Source organism: Rhipicephalus microplus, chromosome 5 (genome assembly GCF_043290135.1).
Source record: "Rhipicephalus microplus isolate Deutch F79 chromosome 5, USDA_Rmic, whole genome shotgun sequence".
NCBI classification, from domain to species: domain Eukaryota; kingdom Metazoa; phylum Arthropoda; class Arachnida; order Ixodida; family Ixodidae; genus Rhipicephalus; species Rhipicephalus microplus.
Genome location: NC_134704.1, coordinates 30,300,061 through 30,323,447, shown reverse-complemented (window position 1 = coordinate 30,323,447; position 23,387 = coordinate 30,300,061). Strand labels below are relative to the sequence as shown.

Below are 23,387 nucleotides of genomic sequence, written 5' to 3'. Positions count from 1 at the left end.
TCTTTTTCGGGCAAGCTGTATTCGGCTCTCTAAGTCGGCATGAGCACACCAAATTGAGCATTCGCTACGAAAACCTATTTGAAATGGTTTCAATATTAGCTTGTCAGCCATCCAAACTTTTAATCTATTATTGAGAACTCTCTCTATAATTTTGATCAGGTGAGATGTTAGAGAGATTGGTCTGATGTTGTCAATGTTAAAACCTGACCCTTGTTTTTTTAATATGGGAATCACTCTAGCTATTTTCCAGTCATGTGGTATCCAGGCATTGCTTAAGGAATAGTTTATAAGGTTGAGGACGTCGCCGGGTGATATCTGGAATAAAATTTTAATCATAGGAACTGTTATACCGTCAGGACCAGGAGCCGAAGAGGGTAAGTTTCTAATTACGCTTGACATTTCGGACAATGTCACTTTTTCGTAGTCAGTCTTTATAGAGGACTTTTGCCAGTTGATTGTCAAAGTCGACGAAAATCTGTTAGCTAAACCTCTTCCGATTGCCTCTAACGAATTAGTCATTTCTTCCGTCGATAACCTGTCATAATCAGAGTTAGCTAGAGACGGCAGAATTTTGCGCGATCTCATATATCGGAATAACGCTTTCTTATTTCTAGGTTTGGAAAGAAAGTCGAAATGTTTTTTGTCATAGTCTTCTTTAGCTTTAGCCACGGTGCGCTTAAATGTAGCAGCAATAAACTTGTAATCTGCCCAATTTTTGGGGGACTGATTATGAATTAGCTGCTTCCAAGCCGCTTGTCGTCGTCTATGATCACGAGAGCACTCAGAATTCCACCACTGACTACAAGGCTTTCTCGTATCAGACTCAATAGAAAATTCTGCTTTTTTGAACGTTCTTTTAATTACCGCACTTAATTTCATGGCTTTATTTTCATCGTTGTCTTCAGTGGTGGTAGTCAAAGCAACTTCTAGGTCATTTTTAAATTTGGAATAATTGATAAAGGTTCGAGCTTGGGAGTAAGATGGAATAATGGGGCAAGAAATTTCAAACAGTACTGGTAAGTGGTCACTGTTGGTGGCGCAGTCTAGAGTAGTCCAAGATACGCTAGAAATACCCGAGCTTATAAAACTCAAATCTAAGGCAGAGCGGGATCGGTCTCGGATAAATGTGGGAGTTCTAGCGTTGAGGCATGATAAATTATGGTCTATAGACCAGTCCCACAAGCGTTGTCCACATTGATCAGTCCTAAAACCCCAACTAGTGTGGTGAGAATTAAAATCTCCAACCAAAATTTTTTTTGTGCACCACGAATTAACAGCCATGTCTAAACATCGCGTGTCTTGTACACCCAGAGGAAAGTAAAGATTTACCAGAGAGAAGGGAGAGCATCCAGGCAAGGTGATGTCTAAAGCGAAAATTTCACATTCGGGGGATATACTTTTGTACGAAGTTTTGATCTTTGAACTAATTTTATTATTGACAAAGAACGCTAAACCTCCACCTTTGGATGGGCGATCCAGGCGAAAAGACCGGAAATTAGGTAGGTAAAACGAATTATGTGCTGACAGCCACGTTTCTTGCAGTGCAACAATGTCTGGATTGAATTTACAAGATAAATACAATAAATCTGTACTAGCTGAATGAATAGATCGGCAGTTCCAATGAAGAATTTTGATAGAACCTATCATTTTGACAGAATTGTTTCGGCAACTACCTTATCTAAAATGCTGTCTTTAAGAAAATCGCTCTTCGATAGGTTCTCCTTCTGGTATTTTTTGTTTTTTGAATGTTTTGAAGAGCCAGTATTTTTGGAGACAGGGGATCGAGTGCGCTTTAGTGATTTGATGTCCATGTCCATATCATCATAATCCTGACCATCCTCTAGTATGTCTTCACCTATCCTCTGGTTGTCTGTACAAGAGGGCCCTGCAGCCTGTACCCCTGAAGGAGATGACTCTGCGTCTGCTTCACTTGGTGGGAGAGTTACGTTGTCTTGGGAAGTATCCTTCATATCTCTTGGTGTCCCATATATTTGCGGCAACTGAGTGGCTACAATATGAGATAAGGAGTCACAAAGGGTGGTGGCCAGGCGATCTATAGCTTTCTCCATCGCTTTTTCAATCATGTCTGCAATGGACACTGAAAGAGAAGCTTCTAAAGTTGCATTATGTCGGGCTGCAACACCAGCATATCCCTGGGTTCTTGCCTGAATTTCAGCGATGGCGTCTTTTCGTGAACAGCGTCTGCGATCAACAATTTCCATAATTTGAGTCTCCCGCGCTTTGGCTGAGCAATTAGCGTTATCTGCGCAGTGCTGCTCATGACAAAGACAACACTTTTCTTCAGTACAATTGCATTCATTTGCAGTATGTGCCTCACCACATTTTCGGCATCTGGGAGCTGACCTACATCCTTTTAAAGTGTGTCCATAGCGCCAACATTTCTGACACTGGAGGGGACGAGGTGACAGTTGTTCGACTCTGAATATTAAAGGCCACGCCTTGATTTCAGTGGGGCGAATCGACCCGGCAAATGTGACAATTACAGACTCAGTAGGGATCTTTGTCTGTTCTACAACTCGTGAGCATCTATAAACTGCAATAGCACCTGCCTCAGAGAACATCTATAGGACCTCAGCTGGAGTCATGTTGATGTCTACGCCTCGGACAATACCTCTGACGCATGCTAGGTGAGGAGGAATGAAGGCGCTCACCGGATTGGTAGCGAACATCGAGCATTTAAGTAAGTCTTTGACACAGAGCTGGTCAGGAGAAAAGCAGACAATGCCTCCCTTGCCAAACTGCCGGACCTCTGTGATGGTGTGATAGTGAGTTGTCGCTGCTTTGAGTTCCGACTGGATCACTTTAGGGTTTTTCATCTTAATGACTCCGTCGTTGCTTGGGACTAGGGCCACAGGAACGGAAGCGACGCCATTGCGTAGGAACTGGTCCACTGGTAGCTCCTGCGGTGAAAGAGAAGCAGACCAGAGATAAGTCCCTGGTCCAGGCGAAGAAAGCGGCATCTGTCTGGATTGACTAGCCAGAAGGGTACTAGCTAATCAATGCTAAGGCTTTAGATACGCCTATCCAAGAAGAAATTCAGTAGAGGCTACTCAGATTTCAGCCAAACCCCCAGAGCAAGCAAGCGTGCGAGCCTCTTCTTCAGAGAGGACCTCGTGCGGCAACCCAAAGGGTCTTCTTCTTCTTCTTCTTCTTCTTCTTCTTCTTCTTCTTCTTCTTCTTCTTCTTCTTCTTCTTCTTCTTCTTCTTCATAAGTTCCCACCGACCCCTCGTGCTTCCGGCGAGATGCTGGTAGGCAAAGTGAATAACAAAATACATTGATGATGATGACGATGAGGAGGAGGAGAAGGAGGAAAGAAAAAGACGCGACATTCGCAGTCATAGATGGGAGCACGACTCAGCGCCTCTAGAGGAACGGAGAGACTATTAATGACGTGGAGGATCGAAAGATAAGAAAAGAGAAACAAAAAAAAGAAAACAGCCATTCAAGACCATAAAACACGTTCCTCTTAATTCCGCGTCAGCACTTTGATAATCAGCACGCAGCGTATGGCGTTGTAGTATTGCTCAACAATGAACTTCATAAATAGAATATGAAGGAAGGAATTGAACACTCGTGGTGGGGACGGCGAAAAGGCCTACAGGCTAACAGCGGTGAAACAAATATGGCTCCATTAGATTCGCCGTCTATCCTTTATGAGTAGCCCTTTCTAAACTACAAGCAATTGTCATTGCCATCTTAGTGTCACACAAGAACATGCAGCGCTCGAGATTTCTACAGGGCCAATTATGTTGTCAGTATTAGTTTACTCGCCCCCCCCCCCCCAACTTCCCGCCCCCAATCATCGAAGAGGGGCGCGAAGCCTGCCTTGTGCATTTACTCAGTCGGACCTGTCTTGCCAATAATCAAAGTACATGGTTATACCGTCGCAGGTGCTTTATTATAATGGCTGGTTTGTGCATGGTTAGGGGCCTATCGTTGTGACAGGCGCGTCCTCGCTTCGCTTTTGCATTGTTTCTTCGGCACTCGAACAACGAAGGGGTCCGGAGGGAGGGAGTCAGCAGTAAAATTCTTTTTCCCGCCCCGATCACTCAGTGGAATACCTTGCGTTTCTCTGCCTGTGCGACCAGTGACTAGTCGCCAGGGCCGAAAGGAAAGTCGAAGCCAAAGCCAGAGGTCTGCTGGACTACGGAGCTTTACCCTGGCAAAGTGGTTCCAGGAATCACTTGGCATGTTGTGTCAACAAATGAACGTTGAGTTCTCTCTTCCTCTCACCCGCTTCTTTAATGTGATTTGATTATGAAATGCTGACGAGAAAACGCTTTTCCCTACAAACATGTTAGTACATTGAATAAACATCAGCGTCTCCGCATGTCGTTTAACAGCCGATGCCAAGGCCTTTAGATAATCCAAGACATTTTGAGTGCAATGTTTAGAAGTGGCCCTATAGGGACCTGCAGGTGAGCTAGAGCTGGCGAACTTCCAGCGACACGTCACTTTACAAGGCCTAATTGGACAGCCGTACAATAACTGCGTGAATTACGTATACTAGGCTAATTCCTTTTTGGCGACAGTTACTCGCCAGCAACATCCTCTGACTAGGTCGTACCTCATAGACTGAGCATCCGTCATTGCACGAACAAGGATGCGTCACTTTTTGCATTGTCTTTCTATTTTAGTGGCGTGAGTGCGTATTTTGTTAGTACGCGTCGTGTTTGTGCGTTTAGCCGTATGCAAACAACCACCGCGTTTTAATCAAGCGTCGCAAAAGTTGTATATACGAAACAACGATGACGCTCAAGACGGATTAGTGCTAAGGGGAGCGTCGCTTCAAAATAGCACGCTGGAGAAATAGGTGCGTGGACAATATGGCACCGAGACAAAAACTGCACAGGGTCACACGAGCTCAGTTGTGGAGACATAACAAGGGTGAAACATTACTGTGGGGAAAAACAGCGATAACGACTGGTGGCGCAGTGAATGAACCAAACCGGGCACAGCACGAGCAAGCTTATGCATATGCCGGCAAATAACAGTATTTTGCGCAGTAGGGAGAAAATACCCCCGGTTCACTGACGCATAAACGCACGAGCACGACGTCATCCGTCATTCTTGTGTAATGTAGTGAGGGGTTGTACGCACACTCTATACCCGTCGGTATAAACCGTAACCCTCAAACCATATAGCGGTCGTAACTAGTGTTATGGTTGGTATGTTACTGATAATGTCCGCACATTTCGCGTTTACTACCGGCCCTCCGCCTGCGATATCTATTTATCGTTGCCTTGTGCAGTGAGCTCCATACAAGTTTGTGAACTTATAAAGAGATGACAAAATTAAACCAGTGTCTCGCCGTCAAGACATTCAAGTAATGAATCTGTAAGGATGATGACGTCTCAAAAAATTATAATTTCAACTACAACAATGGTAATCGTAATGCTTTATTTATTTGTTTACCCAGCCACTTCACCCCTGGTTAAGTGACCTGCATGACTACTACTACTACTATACTGCAACTGATGATGATGATGATGATAATACTTATATTCTATACTACTACTGCAACTGCTGCCACGGCTGATAATACTACTACTACTGTCCCAACGTGGGTGCGGCGCGCAGCCGACCCGCCCCCTTGAAGGGCATTCGTTGACTGACTGACTACTACTACTACTACTACTACTACTACTACTACTACGACAAGGACGACGGCGGTGATGACGACGAATAATAATAACAAGAAGCAATGTTGCTGAAGTCAGTTTCGACTGGCGGACTTGCAAGGTAGCAACGAAGACAAGTCAACCTGCAGAAATGTTGGCGCCAAAGGCATTGCATGTTCGAGAATTTTTCTCGTCTGTTCAAACGTCAACTTCCCGTGAACTTTCGCCTTGTCGAAATTCGTGAAATATGTTTCAGTGTATGTGCATACAGGTGTACGTACATTGATTGTCGTCTTAGCTATGTGGGTGCCTATGCGGCAGATCAGCGGAATTCCACCGCTTCGCCAGCTATGCGCCTGGGCCGAGCCAGCGGGGGCGGCTTCATCCTTCGGCTCTGAGTCAGGGCTTCGCACCTCGAAATAACTCTTCAACTCTAGCCCCCTTGGTTCACACCAGGGCCCGAAAGAACACCGAGACTTTTGTGTGCTGCACCGTTCCACTTGACTTCACTTCAGACCCTATGCCTCGCATTGTTAGCCAAATACTTTATCGCTTTCCCGTTGCCTTTCTGGACAGCTCGTCCGTCGGGCCACGGGCCCATGTGTTGATACTCGGCCGAAACTAGTAGAGGGCGTCCGAGTAGCTGGAGGCATCGTCAACGCCGCGGATGACAGCTGTCGCGAAAGATTTGGCGAGCTGGATAGGAGCACCCCGTCGCGAACCGTTTCGCACCCGCGTGTCACGCCTCCGTATAGTGCGTTTTGCGCAATTCGCGCGCTTCACTGGGTACACGTTTTCTCTAGGAGGAGTGACCTAGGCGGCACGCTGGGAACACGCGCTTGGGATTCTGAGCACATGCCGCTACTGTCAGTCACTGGACCCCGCGTTCTTATCCTCGGAATTCGCGAGCTCGAACTTATTAACGGGATTCCGCCTGTACACAAGGTCAATGGACTCTACGCTCCCGACTGCGACAGAGTTTGTTGGACTTCTGCCGCTCCTTTCCCTAAAACAACAAAGAACACCTGTTTGTGCATTTGGAAAAGAAGGGAAGAACAAATGTTTGGGAGTAGGAAGTGGGGAGTGAGAGGGTGTTGCTATTCCATTACAGTATACTAGAAGCTCTAACCTATATAGCGGACAAGTGCTAGCACAGCTCGACGAGAATAACAGGGCTCTTAGTGCGGCTACTGGAAATTTTGCGGGCTACAGTTTTGCCCGAGTGCTTACTTGTTGTGTGCGATTTCCTGTTCGATAATGCGATTGTTAACGGCCTCCGCCAATTGTAATGCCACAGCTTTAGACGACTGCTGCTGAAAATTAACGGGTTGTTTGTGATAGCCAAATAAAAAAAAAGTATCCCGCAAACCTCGTTTCTTTTATGCGGCGTTTAAGGATTAGCCTCAAATGAGATCACTTGCGAACCTAATCATTCTCATTTTTAAAAAAAGTACCTAAATGAAGCAAGAAATGAATGTTCAAGGCCGCATTTTTTTATTTCATGGCCATTTTTACCTCCCTTTACACCATTTTTACAAAAAAAAAAGCAGAGTCGAGTCATTTATTCTGCGATGGTGAAAACGAAAACGCGTTATAAAGGTTTTGTGGTCGCACTGATTATGTGGTGTTCACGAGTAAGTAGGCAATGCCATCGTTCAAGAAGCTGTTCTCTCTCCACACAATCATTCACGCACTAAATCTAAATATTCACCCACTAAATTTGTTGGTTAGAGGGCCAGTTGAACGAATTGTTGTTACAATGAACAGGGTCCTAATTAAAGCCTTCACGTAGAGACAACGAGAAAATATGACAAGACTGTTGATCTCGAGTCTTGCAAGAAGCCAGGAGTGGTGTTGCTTAGTACCGGAGAGTTTATAATTTTCCCGCTCTTGCATTGTTCGAGATGATCTCACTTATATACTCCCGGAATAGGTCATCATTTAATACCTATGTCACACAACGTGTGTAGAACAGAGATGGTGTCACATGAAAGGTATGTACTAAATGTTGGCCTTATTTACTGGAGTGTACCGAATGCTCGAAAATGTGTGCGCTTCACGGTGTTTAGAGGATGAAAAAAAATGAATAGACAATACAGGCAATAATCTTGCCTACTCTTTTTGTCTATCATCGAAACATTGTTAACTGCTATTGACCTTCTTGCGGGCCAAGAGCCCGAAATAAACTTGGTAAACAGTGTAATGTGTGTGTGTGTGTGTTTGTGTGTGTGTGTGTGTGTGTGTGTGTGCGTGTGCGTGTGCGTGTGCGTGTGTTTCTTATCAAGTGGTTCATTGTATATATCATAATCATCAGGCAGCACCTTAAGTAGCGTATGTCCAGCTTTTCATTAAAACTTTTATTTCTCTCTCTCTCTCTCTTTCTACCAACTCGCTCAAGCTCCTATTCTAATGTACTGACTACCTTTCGATTGTACTCGTGTATTATTGGTCTGCAATATTGTGCTCCATCTTTCTTGCTCACCTCCACTTGTTGCGCAAAATGAAAAAAAAAAAAATCGTACACCTTATATACCGCTTGATTTCGTTGCCATTCATACTTAGCTTGTCTTTCTCTGCTTGTTGATATTCACAGGCGCCAGATCTTGACGAAACTCACCAACCCCCGTTTCAAGAAGCCGCTATTGCGAAAGGCCCCGGAAATCGTGCGAGTACGGCGGCAACCAAGGTGCACGATCCTCGAGCCCGAAAAGAAGAAAAAAAAAAAAGAGGATGAGAGCGAAGCCCCTGCCACCGTGCCGTACACCGCAGCGGAGCCCGTTATGGGAACCTGAGCCGGGGTTCATTTTCCCTCTCTCGAAGACGAAGGGCCCTTCTTCACCAGGACGTTTCTTCAAAGCACGCACTCGGGCGGCGCTTGCAGTGGGCTGCCGCCGCGGTAGCCCCTGGTGAGGAGCGAACTATCTTTAGTAAGCACTCCCCCACTCACTCGTCCCCCCCCCCCCCCTCGCTTCATGCCCGACGGCGAGGGCGTTCCTGGAGCCCTGGGCGGTGGACCTTAGTCGTGGTCTGTCCCGGCTCTTCGCTGCCGCCGTCTACCCGCCGCTGCTGTGGTCAATACTACCCTCACGCTTTCATCGCCTTGTCTGCAACCGCACGTCGTAGTTCGTCATGGCTTACCGTGGTCCGGCGTACGGTCTCAGCGCGCAGATCGCCAGCAAGGTGAGGAACTGCCCGAAAAAGGAAGTTCGCGTTCAGTTTGGCCGTCGGCTTCTTTTCGGGGCTCGGAGAGGATCCGCTGCTCCTCGCCATCCCTCAAGTCTTATCGCCTTGCATCCTCCGCGAGGCTGACGACCCGACGGAGACTTTTTAGCTTGCCGTGGCTTTGGGCTTAAGTGCAAACTCGCCGAGACAATAAGAGAGGCTCGTGCTGCGGGGTGTGTACAGCCGATAGCGCAAGCGAGAGCCTTCACAGAGGGCGTAATGTCTGTGGAGAAGTCGTTACAGAACTGGCTAACCTCCCTGTCCTTCCTCATTTATTCCTCCTCTCTCCTCTCGTTACAGACATTCGATGGAACAAGATTAGACTTGAGGGTCACCGAACGACTTCGTTCTGGAGGGGCATAGGATGAAAACAACGAACGTGACGGCCGTTTAAGTCCGAATACGGTGCTTTTTTCTCGAGATACGAGTCATAAACCGAATACAGAAACGAAACTGATATAGCAGGCAGTCTTTTTCTTATAGTAGTGCAACTGTTGATCTTTTTTTATTTTTCCTATCATATATCATCATATTATATGTCGTTAATTGTGCACTTAGTATATTTTTGCAAAGGGCAAGGTTGACACAAAGTGCTCTCCGCAGGCACTGCACATTACGAGAGTTTGGTCGAAATTTGCAGCAACGCCGGTAACTCCTAGATATAACGTATCTACGACAACTGGATGAAAAAGAAAGACTTGGTGAACACTGATGGTGAGGAGCTGACTTGTTTACTTGATAATGGCTCAGACAATATTTATATAAAAGAAATCCTTCATTATATACGCGCAGTTTGAAATTTTGAAGCCATTGACATGATTATAACAAAAAATTGAAATGAGAGGCAGCGGGAGAGGTGTAAGATGCAAAACAAAAATTTGTATGGTATTCACTGTATTGTAATAACGATGCATACTAGATGCGCAAAAACACAAGAAGCAAGGAGGAGGAACCCACCTCAAAAAATACTTTTCTCACCCCTATGACAGATATGTGGGGTTTAACGTCCCAAAACCACCATATGAGAGACGCGTTGGGCCTGGTTAACCTCCCTGCCTTCCCTCTTGTTGTTTACCCCCCCCCCCCCCCGTAGTGGAGGGCTCCGGAAATTTTGACCACATGGGGTTCTCTAACGTGCGCTCAATCCTCAGCACATGGGCCTACAGCATTTTCACCTCCATCGAAAATGCAGAATGCACACAGCCGAGTACCTTGGCCACTAGACCACCGCGGCGGGGCATTTCTCATCCCTATGTGGTGCCTCAAAAGATGCAGAGTCTAACGAACACTTTCGTACCCTCTGTAACATATCTATTGTGCGTTAGCGTGAGTGTAATAATCCCTCTTACTGTTTCTTTTTGTTATTGTTGTTGTTGGTTTATTGATCGTTTCAATTGAAATCTCATACCAAGGTCGCGCAGCTGTCAGTCTTTCAATTAACACTGAGCAATCAATGAGCTTTGATCGTGACTTTACGTATTCTTCCATTTTTGTAGCACGAATTTTGCTTTTTTCTTTGGTGGAGCACACAGGTTCTGATATTCTGTGTGACTGTGGTCTCGCTCTTGTTCTTATACACACGCAGAAAACTTCTTTCAATATTTGGTTCTGGAACGCCCCCTACATTGTATATAACATGGGTTACATGACGTAACATCCACAAGCCATGTGTGGAGATTTTCTCGACTGAGGAGGTCTTTGTAGATTAAAGAAAAATAATACTCCAAAAAGTAACCAGTGATGCAAAAAAAAAACTAAGTTGGCTAGAAAGAATACCTCACATATACAAGTGCCCGGACTTGTTTTATTTGTGTTAAGCGGATAAAAATAGTCACTAAATTATATAGAATATTCACAGTGCCTAAAACTCGGATAAAAACGCACTCAGTAAACTTCATTACCATCGACTAATCCATTTAGTATCCCCGTGTATAATAAATGCATTATACATTAAATCAAGTGTAATCACATCCTTGCAAGAATGGTCACAGTTCGCAAGCTCATCAGGTTCTGCAGTTGCCCTTGAAACCGCGGAAATTTTTTCCGGTTGTCAGTTGTTTGGATGGGTGAGGCAGTCAAAATAAACTCGTGGAACAAACAGAACGGTCTCGGCGCTTCCTTGTAAGCAACTGTGAAGTTCCTTCATTGTGCTCATTATTTCGTAATTATTCTTGTGGTTGCGTTGAAGTGCCTGTTTATTTAACGCAGCTGTGCTTGTGCTCACAGTTAGACGCCGTGTCTCTGCTATTAGCGATAAAGAATTACTCCTAAAATTTAAAATAGTATATATAAAACGGCGATTTTTTGGTGTAGATAATAATAGCATTTCGTGAACTTAACATGATTCGCAAACAAAAAAAGAAAAAAAAAAACCCTTGCGATGCGATGCATCGGAAAGTTATTGTTTCAGTGTGCGTGTGTTTGTGTGTGGAGATGGGTTGACATGTGAAATAATTTCACTGGTGCGCGGTTGTGGGGAGCAGCAGTACGCCTTTTAATGAGATGTATTCTGGTACAAATAAAGTTAATGAGAGGAGAGTGGGAACTGCACGTTAGACATTCCCTGGCTTCTCCCGTAGTCGGGCGTGTGCGAAGTGATGGTTGATGATCATCATCACCACCACCAAGCGATCAAGCGCTGCTTTTTATCCTCTAAGCATCGATTTTTTTCTGTCTCACCTACCTCGGTCGCACGTACTGTTTAATGTGTATATTCAATTTATTAGACACAGATAGTTAATTTCAAAATTTTTATTCGTACATCAGCAGAAATGTGATTTCTCAAGCTTATTTTTATTTCATTGACATCATGAGAACAATGACTGTCCTTCATTTATCCGTAACTTTTGGCAGCGCCGTGACAACTGATCGTGAAGGAAAAGCGTTTACACCATAATACACAAAAGCGATACTGGGCTTTTCATAACTACTTATATTTTACACTTTTGTAGCTAGAAGGTTTTTTTTTCCCCTCCCGTGTAAAGTGCTTTGGAGTAATCTGCCAGTGCTCACCCAACGTTGCGAGCGTGTCTTTTTTAAATACTTTTGTTTTACGTTTCACCGCGGTGCTCGGTTTCGTCTAGACGACTCAGCCTGTGGGTGTTATTTATTGCCGACGGCACAGCCAAGGAGTGAAGAACAACGCTTCGCAAAACAAGCCAAAAGGCAATGCGTAACCGAAGACGCGTTTGTTCTTGTTTTTACTGACGCTAGCTCACGCGTCGCAAGTCCGCCAATACGGTGGCCCGGCACCCGTTTACTGAGGTAGTTCGTCTTCCCCGTCTCGCAGGGCAGCGAGCAAACGCTGAAGCCAGTCGTGTCACTTGTTCGTTAAGAAAGCGATCTATTTTAGGACCGTCTTCCACACAACTTAAAAAAGAAGGAGGAATACATAACCACCGACGCGCCTTCTTTTCTGTTTCGGCTTTCACGTCAAGCTATCTTTTGGCGCGCCCCCCGCGCCAACGGTGACTGTACGCTTAGACAAGAGCCTTCTTTGAGAGTGAATGTTAGACGGGTTTTTTCTTTTGATTGCTTGGTAAAGTCTGCGCTGTCGTCGCACAGAACAAGAAAACACGGCTACTAGAAACAATGTTTGTTTCACAAATCGCGTGATTAAGGTGCTGTCCCGAGTGCAACTTCATGGTCAGTAAAAAACAAGACAGTGAGAGTTGAAACAACTGCGTTCGTTCTGCAAGAAGTTTTACTTTTCTCCCTGAGAAGCAGAACAGTCCTGCTGGCTCGAACAACTCCACACATGGACTAGGGTCGCAGTGCTCGTTGCACACTGACGAGCTCTCTGGCATGGCAACCAAATAAACGTCCTCACGAGGCATCCATAATATCGTGTTACTTTCTCGCTTAACTTGCTCTGCATTTCGATTTCCATAAGAATTCTCGAATCAGCGTTAATTAGGAAATGCACGACATTTGAGGCGAATGCCACTTTTTTTGTGAACGCGTAAGCTTTATAGATGCCTCATCAAACGCAAAAGATGGCCGTCAGCGGCGTCAACTCAAATAAATAAAAAAATGGCAGCATATCCACGGAGTGAATGATGGAGAGTGGGGCGAAGAATTCGTCCGTCCATTCGTTCTTGCTTCCGTCCGTCCATGCGTCCGTCAGTGTGACTGTCCATGCGTCCATCAGCCCGTCCGTGCGTGCGTCTGTTCGTGCGTCCGTCCCTGCGTTCGTCCATGCAGCCGCCCCTGCGTCCGTTCATGCGTCCATCCAAGCGTCTGTCTATGTGTCCGTTCGTCCATCTATTCAACACTCCTAGTACCACCATCTCGCATCTTTTCATCATATATTCCCCATATAGAAGCACCGCCATCCAGCGGACATTCCAAGGACTAAACGAGAGGTGGCACACGCACACTTTCTTACGGCTTGCGCTTCGGGTCCACTTCCCACCTTTAACCACCTCGAGTTTATGGTATATACTAGTTCACTGTATTCATGGCACTGCGGCCGAACGCTCGCTAAACCTTTCGAAAACCAAGGAGGTTACGCCCAGCGAGTATGACGTAGCGAACTTTTTCAGTCAGATAGTGCTCAATGTACATGCCAATGGCTGCTAATGGAAAATGAGAGACAGGAGAATTCGGCTTTTACTTTCTTACGGCTTATGCTTCGTATCTACTTCCCATTTTTAACCACCTCGAGTTCATTCATGGTATATACAAGTTCATTGTTATTCATGGCACTGCGGCTCAACGCTCGCTAAACCTTTCTAAAGCTAAGGAGGTTACACCCAGCGAGTATAACGTAGCAACCCTTTCTTGTCAGATAGTGCTCAATGTACAGGCCAATGGCTGCTAATGGTGATCGCAGCCTGCGCGTTAACTAAAAGCCGAATGCTCCTGTCTGTCATTCCCCATTAGCAGCCATTCACATGTACATTGAGCACTATTTTTTATTGTTCAACAACGCACAGAAGAAGTCTCTCAGTGGCACCACCTTGGAAATCAAAATGTTATACTTGTTACATACTACGGGGGACGAACGGGTGCCGCTATAAGGAGCTTCGCCCCTAAAAAGATCATGTAATGGCGTAACCATTTGATTCCATCATGACGTCAAAGATCACCAAAATGTGACGTCACTATGACATGACGATAGTTATAGCGCGAGCACAGAACGACGACTAAGAGACAAGAAGGAGACGAGCGCTAACTTCCAACTCTGGACGTTCAAAGTTAGCGCTCGTGCCTGGTTCTTGTCCTTTTGTCGTCGTCATGTTCTCGCGCTATAACTTATCGTCACGTCATACCAACTAGCCCGAACCGCCACACTTCCACGTCACTATGACGTCACACAACGATATCTTCACGTGACATTGGCGCTTGTTGAAAGGTGGGCCGGTAACCCCGCCGGGGTTGTCTAGTGGCTAAGGTACTCGGCTGCTGACTCGCAGGTCGCGGGATCGAATCGCGGCTTTGGCGGCTGATTTTTCGATGGAGGCGAAAATGCTGTAGGCCCGTGTGCTCAGACTTGGGTGCACGTTAGAGAACCCCAGGCGGTCGAAATTTTCGGAGCCCGCCATTACGGCGTCTCTCACAATCGCATGGTGGTTTTGCGACGCTAAACTTCACATATCAATCAATCAATTAATCAATCAATCAATCAATCAATCAATCAATCAATCAAAGGTGGGCCAATAATAGGGTTCTCGGCTGCTGACCCGCAGGTCGCGCGTTCGATCCCGGCCGTGGCGGTCGCACTTTGTTGGCGGGGAAATGGTAGAGGCCCGTGTACTCTGCGATAAAGAATACCAGATGGGCCCAATTTCGGGAGCACTCCGTGATAACTATTGTGCGGTCTCACGTCGACGCCGGCTTTTCTCTCAAGGCCACCTTCGTATGAGACATGTTGACGCCCCCGTTTTATCAACAGCTGATTCCTAACAGTCGGAGAATTCGACAATGCGGTGTAGATGTATAGCATGCATTCCTAATGCGGTATGCAGCAGGATGATTTGATCGGCGGCGCCGCACACGTATAAACAGTAACTCGCTTCCTGCGTCAGTGTCCGTTAGTTGCCGTGTACGCCGACACATTGAAGACACGGCCTCTCCCTCCTCCTCCATGCGTGAAGGCGTGAGTCAGTTGCGGGCTGGCAGCTCTGCACCACGGCTGGAGAACCGCCAAGACAGAAACCATTCCGCGTTTTTTTAGTTGTTTTTTTCCTCCAAGTACTCCTCGGTCTGCTTGCCTACGGTGTTCATGTGTATGTGAGCCTGTGTACCTCTGGTACAGTCTGACTCAGCGAGAGTCACGTTCAATGAGTCTTCTTGTTCGCTCGAATGGAGCTGGCCGAGCATAAGTTCCGGCTTTGCGAGGCAAGCTTTGTCTCTCTCTCTCTTTTTTTTTTCTTCTTCGCAGCGTCTTTCCCCGTGCTCTCAAACAACAACGGCCAAGGGCATCAGTCACTGTCAAGGCAGCTGCCATGCCTGAGGTTTCATGAAATATATGAAAGGCAGAAGTTTTCGATATGTCAAATTTAAACTGAAGTAAAAGCCACAAAGTGCCCTCTTAGAGCGGTGAGCAAAGTAGCAATGAGTACAAACTCAACTCCTCTAGTGCGCTCAGGGTTAAAAGTAACGCCAAAACGTGCCGCTCTCAGTCCGTCACTATACACATGTGTGTTAGTATACTCGAAAAACATGCAATGCATTATCGTTTCGTAAGGTTACACGCCAAGCATTTGCTTTTACCTTGGTGAATGCTTTACCGATTTTTTTACATGAAATGTGGATTAGGGCAACTTTTTCGAGCTGCTCGTTTCTTTGTAAGACGCAACAAAGTAAATTCGGCAGACAGTTATGTGCGGGAAACCTCCGGGGACATTAATTGTTGTCTCTAATTGTAGTGTGGTAATCATGACGTAAATTTAAAGGAATTGAAGTGGACTCAAAGTCAGCCTTTTCGTCGGTGGTATCCGTACCGCCGATTTTCGTATCGCGTGTGCGATGCTCTTCGGATTAAGCTATTTTAATTGAGCTATTGCCGCTTAGGCTTCATTGGTTAATTCGTTATTTGAACACCTTGGATTCGAATTACACCGAAGGCAACAGCAATTATCGGTTCTCGTTAATTAATTTCATTTCCCAATTAACTCACTATAATCAAAAACAACCATCAATTGCAGGCTATAGCTAATTTTGAAAAGCTTACGACGCCCACTCGCTAAATGAGCCGGCAAAATGGTAGCTGTCCTTCGTAATTCGCATTTCGGAAAATGGATAATAACAGAAAAAAATATAGCGTGTTTTTAAATAAATCTTTATATTGTTTTTATTTAGTGTTAGACGGTGAGAAGAGACGCCAACTATGCCTCTTCCTTACGGTGCTGTGCATTTATTTACTTTTTTTTTTAGAATAATAAGTTTCTTCGTTGCAGTAAAAGCTACCACAACTTATCAATATTGAAGGTCATTCAGTTGTATGATGCATATTCTTAATATAACCACTTTCACTTCTAATCATCGTTAATTACAGCACTGTTACTGCTCAAATTGAATTGAAATTGAGGCTGTTCGCTCATGGACATGCTACTTTACAAATGTATGCGTATACGAGCAACTGTTGATCAGTTTATCTGTAATACTGTGCTACACGTCAGCACAGCATGTGTATTGGCATAATGTGGCGTGACACGCAGGGGGAACATAATCAAATTACTTCGAATTCAAATTGATTATAAAAAAAGAAAATACACGATTTGTTCGTCAAATGGTCACGTATGATTTTATTCCAATGCGCTTCCGTCGTTGATCTGTGCGAAAAGCTCACAGTATTGCTTAAGTATTTTATAAATAAATAAAAATATTGCTAAGTGACGTCCTCGGGGCTTTTTATCTGGTTTGCGATTCATTCGTAACATAAATGGTGCACCGCCAACCTGATTTCCATATATGTCATTTTTAAACCGTTGGTTTCTCCTTGTGTCACCGCAGATCGCATCGAAACGGGATGCCGAACTGGAATCTCAGATCTTAGACTGGATTGAAGAGGTGCTCGAACAAAGACTTCCTCAGGGACCATACGAAGAAGTGCTTCGAGATGGAGTTGTACTATGCAAGTAAGTTGTAACAAGCCAAGCCATGAAAGATTTCAGTGGCTTGTCATGGTTGCAATGTTACGATTATTTTTTTGTGTAAGTGTTTCCTTCTGGTTCTCACGTTATTAATATTATTTGTGCCCCGTATTCGCCAAGCAGTTTTAACAATTCCACAGTTATAAGAAGAATACAGTTTAGCAGGCTAGACTATTCACGATATTGTGCAAGAATCAGTGTGCGTTGTGTAATTCTACAGTTGTGAAAGACTTCGTTTGTGATTAATGTCGCTGTATTCACTACAATGAGTATTTTACTGCATTCGACAAAAAAAAAAAAACGTCGAGGACGGAAACAATGTGATTGAAAAGCTGCTCTACACTTCAACAGTATTTGGTTGAAAATTGTCAAAATGCTAGTCGTCTTACACGAAAATAGAACTTGACTTTGCGGCCGCATTTTAACGAGGAAAAAATAATTTGGCTCATTAGTCAGGTCACTTGTTACGAGTAGATTACGAGCTTTTTTTTAGAAATATAAGAACAGTGAATGGTTCCTTGTTACTAATCACATCCCTGCATCAGCTCGTTCGTCGACATTGTATAAACTTGCGATTCCTACTCCAACTCCCAGTCGAGCCTTCGCATTCCCGAAAAATTCTGGCCTCGTCCGGACTGTCAGTTCTCTCGAGACGGGATGTTTATATCGGTGAGTGAAGGAGACGAGAGAGGGGACACGGGCGTATTTTGGTGCCGACTGGAGAGATATGTTTTCATTAGTGCTGCCGAGCCAGGGGCCCGTGGAATGGTCGCGCGCTGCCAAATCTTGCCTCGCCTGAGTTTCGAGGGCACTGGCGTCCTGACAAAGAAGAGGAAAGGGGGGGGGGGGGGGGGGGGTGGACGCATTCGTCCTCGAGAATAACAGGTGCTGCCACTATAGCGAGAATGTGCCTCCCATCCCAGCCTTCTCGCCATAATACGCATGATATGAATCTCAAAACCTGCGACGGGAATGCGCTGCGCTGCAGGAGCGTGTGTTTGCCAAGAGGCAAAACCTTGGGAGCTCAGGGAGCATTAATCAGCGTGACGTGGCGACGCCATTCGTAATTTCTATTCCTCGGGTTCTGAACAGTTAGCGCAGGAATATATACGCTTCGCGATGCTCGCCCCTGAGACGCATATAACTGAATGCGAGGACTCGCTTATCATGACACGAGAGAAAATATCGGAGAGGATGGCTATAAGCTGGAATTCTAAAATAGCTGCTACGTTTCACCTTGCGACATATTTCAGTGGGAAATGTTGCAGATAGTAATGAGCTTGCGGATGTTTTCAGAAGCTAATTACACGAAGCGAAAGCATAAGTCGGTCGGCATTAGGGTGCCAAGTGTCGCCAATGACTACAGGGAAATAGATTTACGATTTTGTCGGAAATTTTCGTAGAACGGTCCCAGCATATCTGGAGTTACCAGCACCCTTAAATATATGATCAGTTGTCTCCTTTGTTAGCGAGAAAGAAGGAACAGAAGTGAGAGAGAGCAAAGGCGAGAATGTTAACCAGTCTATGAAAATATGCTACCCCAAGCTAGAGAATTGGAGAGAAGGTTTCGAATACCAGAGGTAGAGAGGAGAGGCCCAGACACGCAGTCACGCACCTCACAGTCACAATGTTGTTGTTGGTCTATAATGGCCGCTAAAAGACCAAGTGACACATGACTACGCGTCACGTGTGAACTTGTTCAAACTTGCACAGCAGGGCTTCTTGTCGGTATACCGTTAGAATCGCTATGCTCCCCTGTGATGAGCCGTATGGACAAATCTTGATCTTGCGCTCTCGTTCGCAATGCCAGCCATGCGTAGGCTGTAAACTACACTGGCGTTCACAAATAGCATGCGTAAAGTACAAGGGACGGGATGTCAGTGGGTATGGCTTTGATCTGTCGAGCTTGAAGTCACGCTTTCAATTGTTGATGCGACGGCCGCATTCACGGTGGAGTATCAAACCATTCGTTGATTATCCTTCAGTGAACGTTCAACAACATTGGGCAGTGTAAATTGATCCGTAGTCTTCCGTTGCGGTGCGTCTGATAATGAAACTGCAGTCTTGGCTCATAAAACAACGTATACCTCAATTTTAAGGAGTGTAAACTTCGCATTCACTTGGATTTTCACGGAAGCAGAATATAATCTGCTGTTTATAAGAAGTGTACGAGGCTATTGCTACATGACTTACTAGCAACTGTACTAGCCGTTTGACTAATGGTATCTTCCTCTCTGATTTCTGTGACTGAACGGGCTATGATGTCATCTCTAATGACTAATGCGTATTTCTAATGGCAGAGCCAGATAAACAATCTCTGCTCCGAGTGGAGCAATCCTATTCTAATGACAGATTGAGAGCGCGAGTTGTGAATTCCAATGGCAGATTGGGAGCAACCACAACTTGCGCATTGCTCCGTGGAGCAAGAATTTTCGCTTCACCGAAATCGGCGGATTTTACCGCAAGTTCGCGTGACGTATACTCCGTGCGCCCACCTTTCTCCACGTCACATCCGGTGTTTGAAGTCTCCGGCTGCCATGGACGGGCACGAGAACGCTTCACTCTTCCTCTCCCTCAAGTTCTCTCACGTCCCGTCGCCAGAGTTTTGTGTACCAACTACTCCCATCGAGGCTCAAGTGTTGCAATTGCAGATTTCGCGATAGCAATCCCGCTCCGTTCACGACCCAGCCGAGCGATCGCACAATGTCATTGGAATTCAACATAAAGTAATGTATGCAGGCGTTTTAAAGACGATATTCCTTCTTGGGGACCTTCAACGCAAAAATGTTGGTCTGTCTGACTGTTTGTGTCTGTCTGCGCATTTGTCTGTTCGTCCACTCTTAACGCGAACTGGATATTCTAAACGGCACCAGCCGATACCCCAACGGCCTACCCCATCCGCAACGCCCACCAATGTTGCTCAAGACTCAGCGTTCATACTTGTGCGATTGTCAATTAAAAAGCAATTATTGCGCTTATCTGAGACACCATAACAACGCGTATACGTTCTACATGTGCGTCTTTTACTAGTAAAGGCATACATAAGTAATTCCAAGGACCGTAGCGTTTATCACGCTGCACTGAACATGCAACGCTTGCACGAAAAGGCGAGTGTTTCCAACGCTTTGCTAAGACGACATGGTGGTGGCACCTACCCGTTGCCTTGGGTTCTACACCTTATCACCTCTGAGACAGGGCCGCGCACTTCGTTTTTCAAGAAAACTGCCAGATGGCGCTCATGTCTCACGTGTGACGTGACTTGATGCGCTCGTTCGCCTCCGCTGCACGCTCGAGGCACTCTAACGCAGCGCCTCCAGAGTACCATTCACCGATTTTCTTGCGCAGAACATCAAATAAATGTTTTGTTCCCTCTCTCCACAGGCAAGACTATCGTCTTTCGACGACATTTGCAGATTAACATGCAGATACGGGGCCAATTTTTTTCGTCAATGAGCTCCGTAAATTACTTGTGTCACTGTTGCGCTCAATGTACAAGCAATAGTCTACGGATTCAGGATGTTTCAGATATCGGACTCACATTTTGACGCAGAAAAATGCCAGGTCTCCTCCCCATGTGCCCACTGACACTCTCTGCGTGTTGTCGCAGGCTCATGAACGCTCTGAACCCGGGCTGCATTCCAAAGATCAACACAACGGGCGGCCAGTTCAAGAAGATGGAGAACATTGTGCTGTTCCAAAACGCGGCCAAGGAGTGGGGTGTGCCTGACCTCGACGTCTTCCAGACCGTTGACCTTTGGGAGCGGAGGAACATCCCGCAGGTCTCGCAATGCATTCTAGCACTGGGACGAGCGGTGGGTACATACTTCCATGGCACTCCCTGATGTTGTCTAGGTGTCCTAACTAGTACGTAACGAAAGCTTTCGCGTGAACTCCGTGTTTGTAGGTTGTATGGTATATATAGTCGCGCGACAGCGGTCGCAATCCTCTGTACCAATCAGACGCCCAGGAATAGATCATCAGCTTATTTTATGGAGCAACGGCAATACGAGCGGACTTGAATTCTACGTGACGAAAGGTGCAAAATGTAAAAATGCACGTGGATATGAACATCGGCTGTGTAAAAGTTGCCTTCAGATCGCCAGTCGCAAATGGTCACACGGCCAGTGCTGGACGCAAGTGGGAATAAAGGCTCCCTCTGGTGACATTTTCCCTGCAATTATCCTTTCTCTAACTCACTCTCTCTCTCGTCATCCTTAACGATGCCAGCATTCTTCGATTCGCAGTGCTACCTGCACCCGGAATACCAGGGACCTTGCTTGGGACCCAAGCCGGCGGAGGAGAACAAGAGGAACTTCAGCGAACAGCAGCTCAGAGCGGGAGAAGGAATCATCAACCTCCAGTACGGCACCAACAAGGGCGCCAACGCGAGCGGCATCAACTTCGGCAACACGAGACACATGTAACGCCCCGACATTTTCGAAAAAAAAAAAAAAACGAAAGGAAGAATCGTCGCATTCTCCTTCACTCGACGATTGCGTCGGCGTCCACCATATTGCGTCATCGCCCCGTCGCTTTAACGATTTCACGGTTGCGCGATTCGTGGTCGATCGCAGGCCACCGGGCAATCTACGTGAAGCGCGTTTGGCTCCTCAACTTGCCATGCAACATGATACTTAAGGGGACATTAAACAGACACGATCAATTAGTGTAGACTGATACTGATAAACCATACTTCGAAAATTCTACCGTCGCTAATTTCACCATCCCGGGTTTATTAAGAGAAAAAAAAGAGAAAACTCAGTCAATGTTTCAGGCTTCGACTTTAATGACGTACTTTTACACGTCAGCATGACGTCATAAGTTTGAGTGTTTTTTGTGTTATTTCTTTTGTTCTGAGGGAGGAGGGATTTCGCCCACATTGGTTCAACAAAAGTAGCCTATACTTGAGATGTTAAAGCTATGGACCGCTTCTGGGAAAGCGTACCTCATTTTTTTTTTACCCTTTAGAAACTACGCAAGCTCCAATAGACACCTGAAGAATTTTTTGACGTCACGATGATTGGTGTGGGAACTTTTTTTTTCTTTTTGTGCATTGCTTTTTGCACGTCTTCTCGCTTAGCAAGAGTCCTCTCGTGGAAGACCTGGTGATTTTGGTATTGCGAAACAGTATTTCACCGATTCGAGAGAAATGGTTTTTCTCTTTAGTGCCCCCTTAACATTGACACCTGGCGTACCGGTTGGAGCGTCATTGTTATATCGGCAACACTGCCTACAGAAAATGTGGGGAAGAAACACAAATAGTCATCGTCAGTATTGTTAAACGTAACCAATTGATAGCCCAAGCCTTCATCATATTCGATATGTGTGCAGTGAAGAAGAGAAGATTGAAAGAAGTGGCACTAACACACACAAATGTAGCCTGAAATAAAGGTGGCTCATTGTGAAAACACGCAGTGCTTTGTTATTGTGGTGCTTCGGCTGTGTCTTCCTTCTTTGCGCACCTTTGTTGTGTTTTTTTTATTATTCCCATAAGAAATAAACGGACACTCGAGGCGCACTTTTGCCGTCACCGTCATGTTTCGTATTACGTCCAAATCGACCGCATGCATCGCCCGAACTTCGTTTGAACTTCGTTTGTTCACACGCAGCGTTTGATGCGTGTGGCTCAAGCAGTGATGAAACGCGCCGGCGGCTTCGTTGGTTGAAGGAGCATGAAATGATGCTGGGGGAGAGGGAGGGAGGCTGTGTCGCTTGGACAGCAACTGCGAAGTTTTATTGATATTTCGTTTTTTGACAGTTTCAATATCTTACAGCAAAGCTTCGAGAAAAACTCCCAAGCATTTCCCCGAGGGTGAACATGGTTAAGTGCGAATACACGGGGAGATGCTATGAGGGGTATTTATTAATTCGCACTATTATATGTATTAATCACACTATGGTGCCTTTATGGTGTAATGTTTCCTGGGAATCGCAATTTGATCACACGGGGGAGTTTACGTTAACTCACTGGCGAATGCCAACGGATTTTAACTTTACTCCCCCTCACGACCCGCTCTCGACGGGAGACTGAGAGAGAAGGCGGGCGCGCGCGAGAGAGGGGTGCGCGCGCAGCTGCAGCGAGCGAGGAGAGCGGAGGAGCGAGCGAAGGGGGAGGGGGTATAAGGCGCGTTCCTGACACCGATATCAGCGTCGCGTCCGTGGCTTATTCGGTAGAGCGTCGCGCTGCGGCCCGCCAAGTCCTCTTTCTTTTAAAGATAGAGAGAAGACTGCGGACGCCGCCGACGGCGGTGGATGATTTGGGGTCGCTTATAAAGTGTATTCACGCCTAAAATATTTGATCAAGAGAGCGTCACCCTTTGGGTTGCAGGTACGAAGGAGGCTGTGAGCCAAGTTTTAAATTTGAAATGCGTGTGGTGGCATCACGAATATTTCCCAAAAATTGAGGATCTTGAATAACGCAGA

General features: G+C 45.8%; 1 protein-coding gene across 1 annotated transcript in view; it reads left to right on the top strand.

Moving 5' to 3' along the window:
• Positions 1-21,414, top strand: part of LOC119173938 (uncharacterized) — a 44,052-nt gene extending 22,638 nt beyond the window's left edge. The window contains exons 8-11 of the mRNA XM_075894301.1: positions 8,767-8,823; positions 16,825-16,949; positions 20,572-20,776; positions 21,209-21,414. Coding sequence (XP_075750416.1) covers positions 8,767-8,823; positions 16,825-16,949; positions 20,572-20,776; positions 21,209-21,388 — 567 coding nt within the window. The 3' untranslated portion in view covers positions 21,389-21,414. The remainder of the gene's footprint in view (positions 1-8,766; positions 8,824-16,824; positions 16,950-20,571; positions 20,777-21,208) is intronic.
• The last annotated feature ends 1,973 nt before the right edge of the window (positions 21,415-23,387 follow it).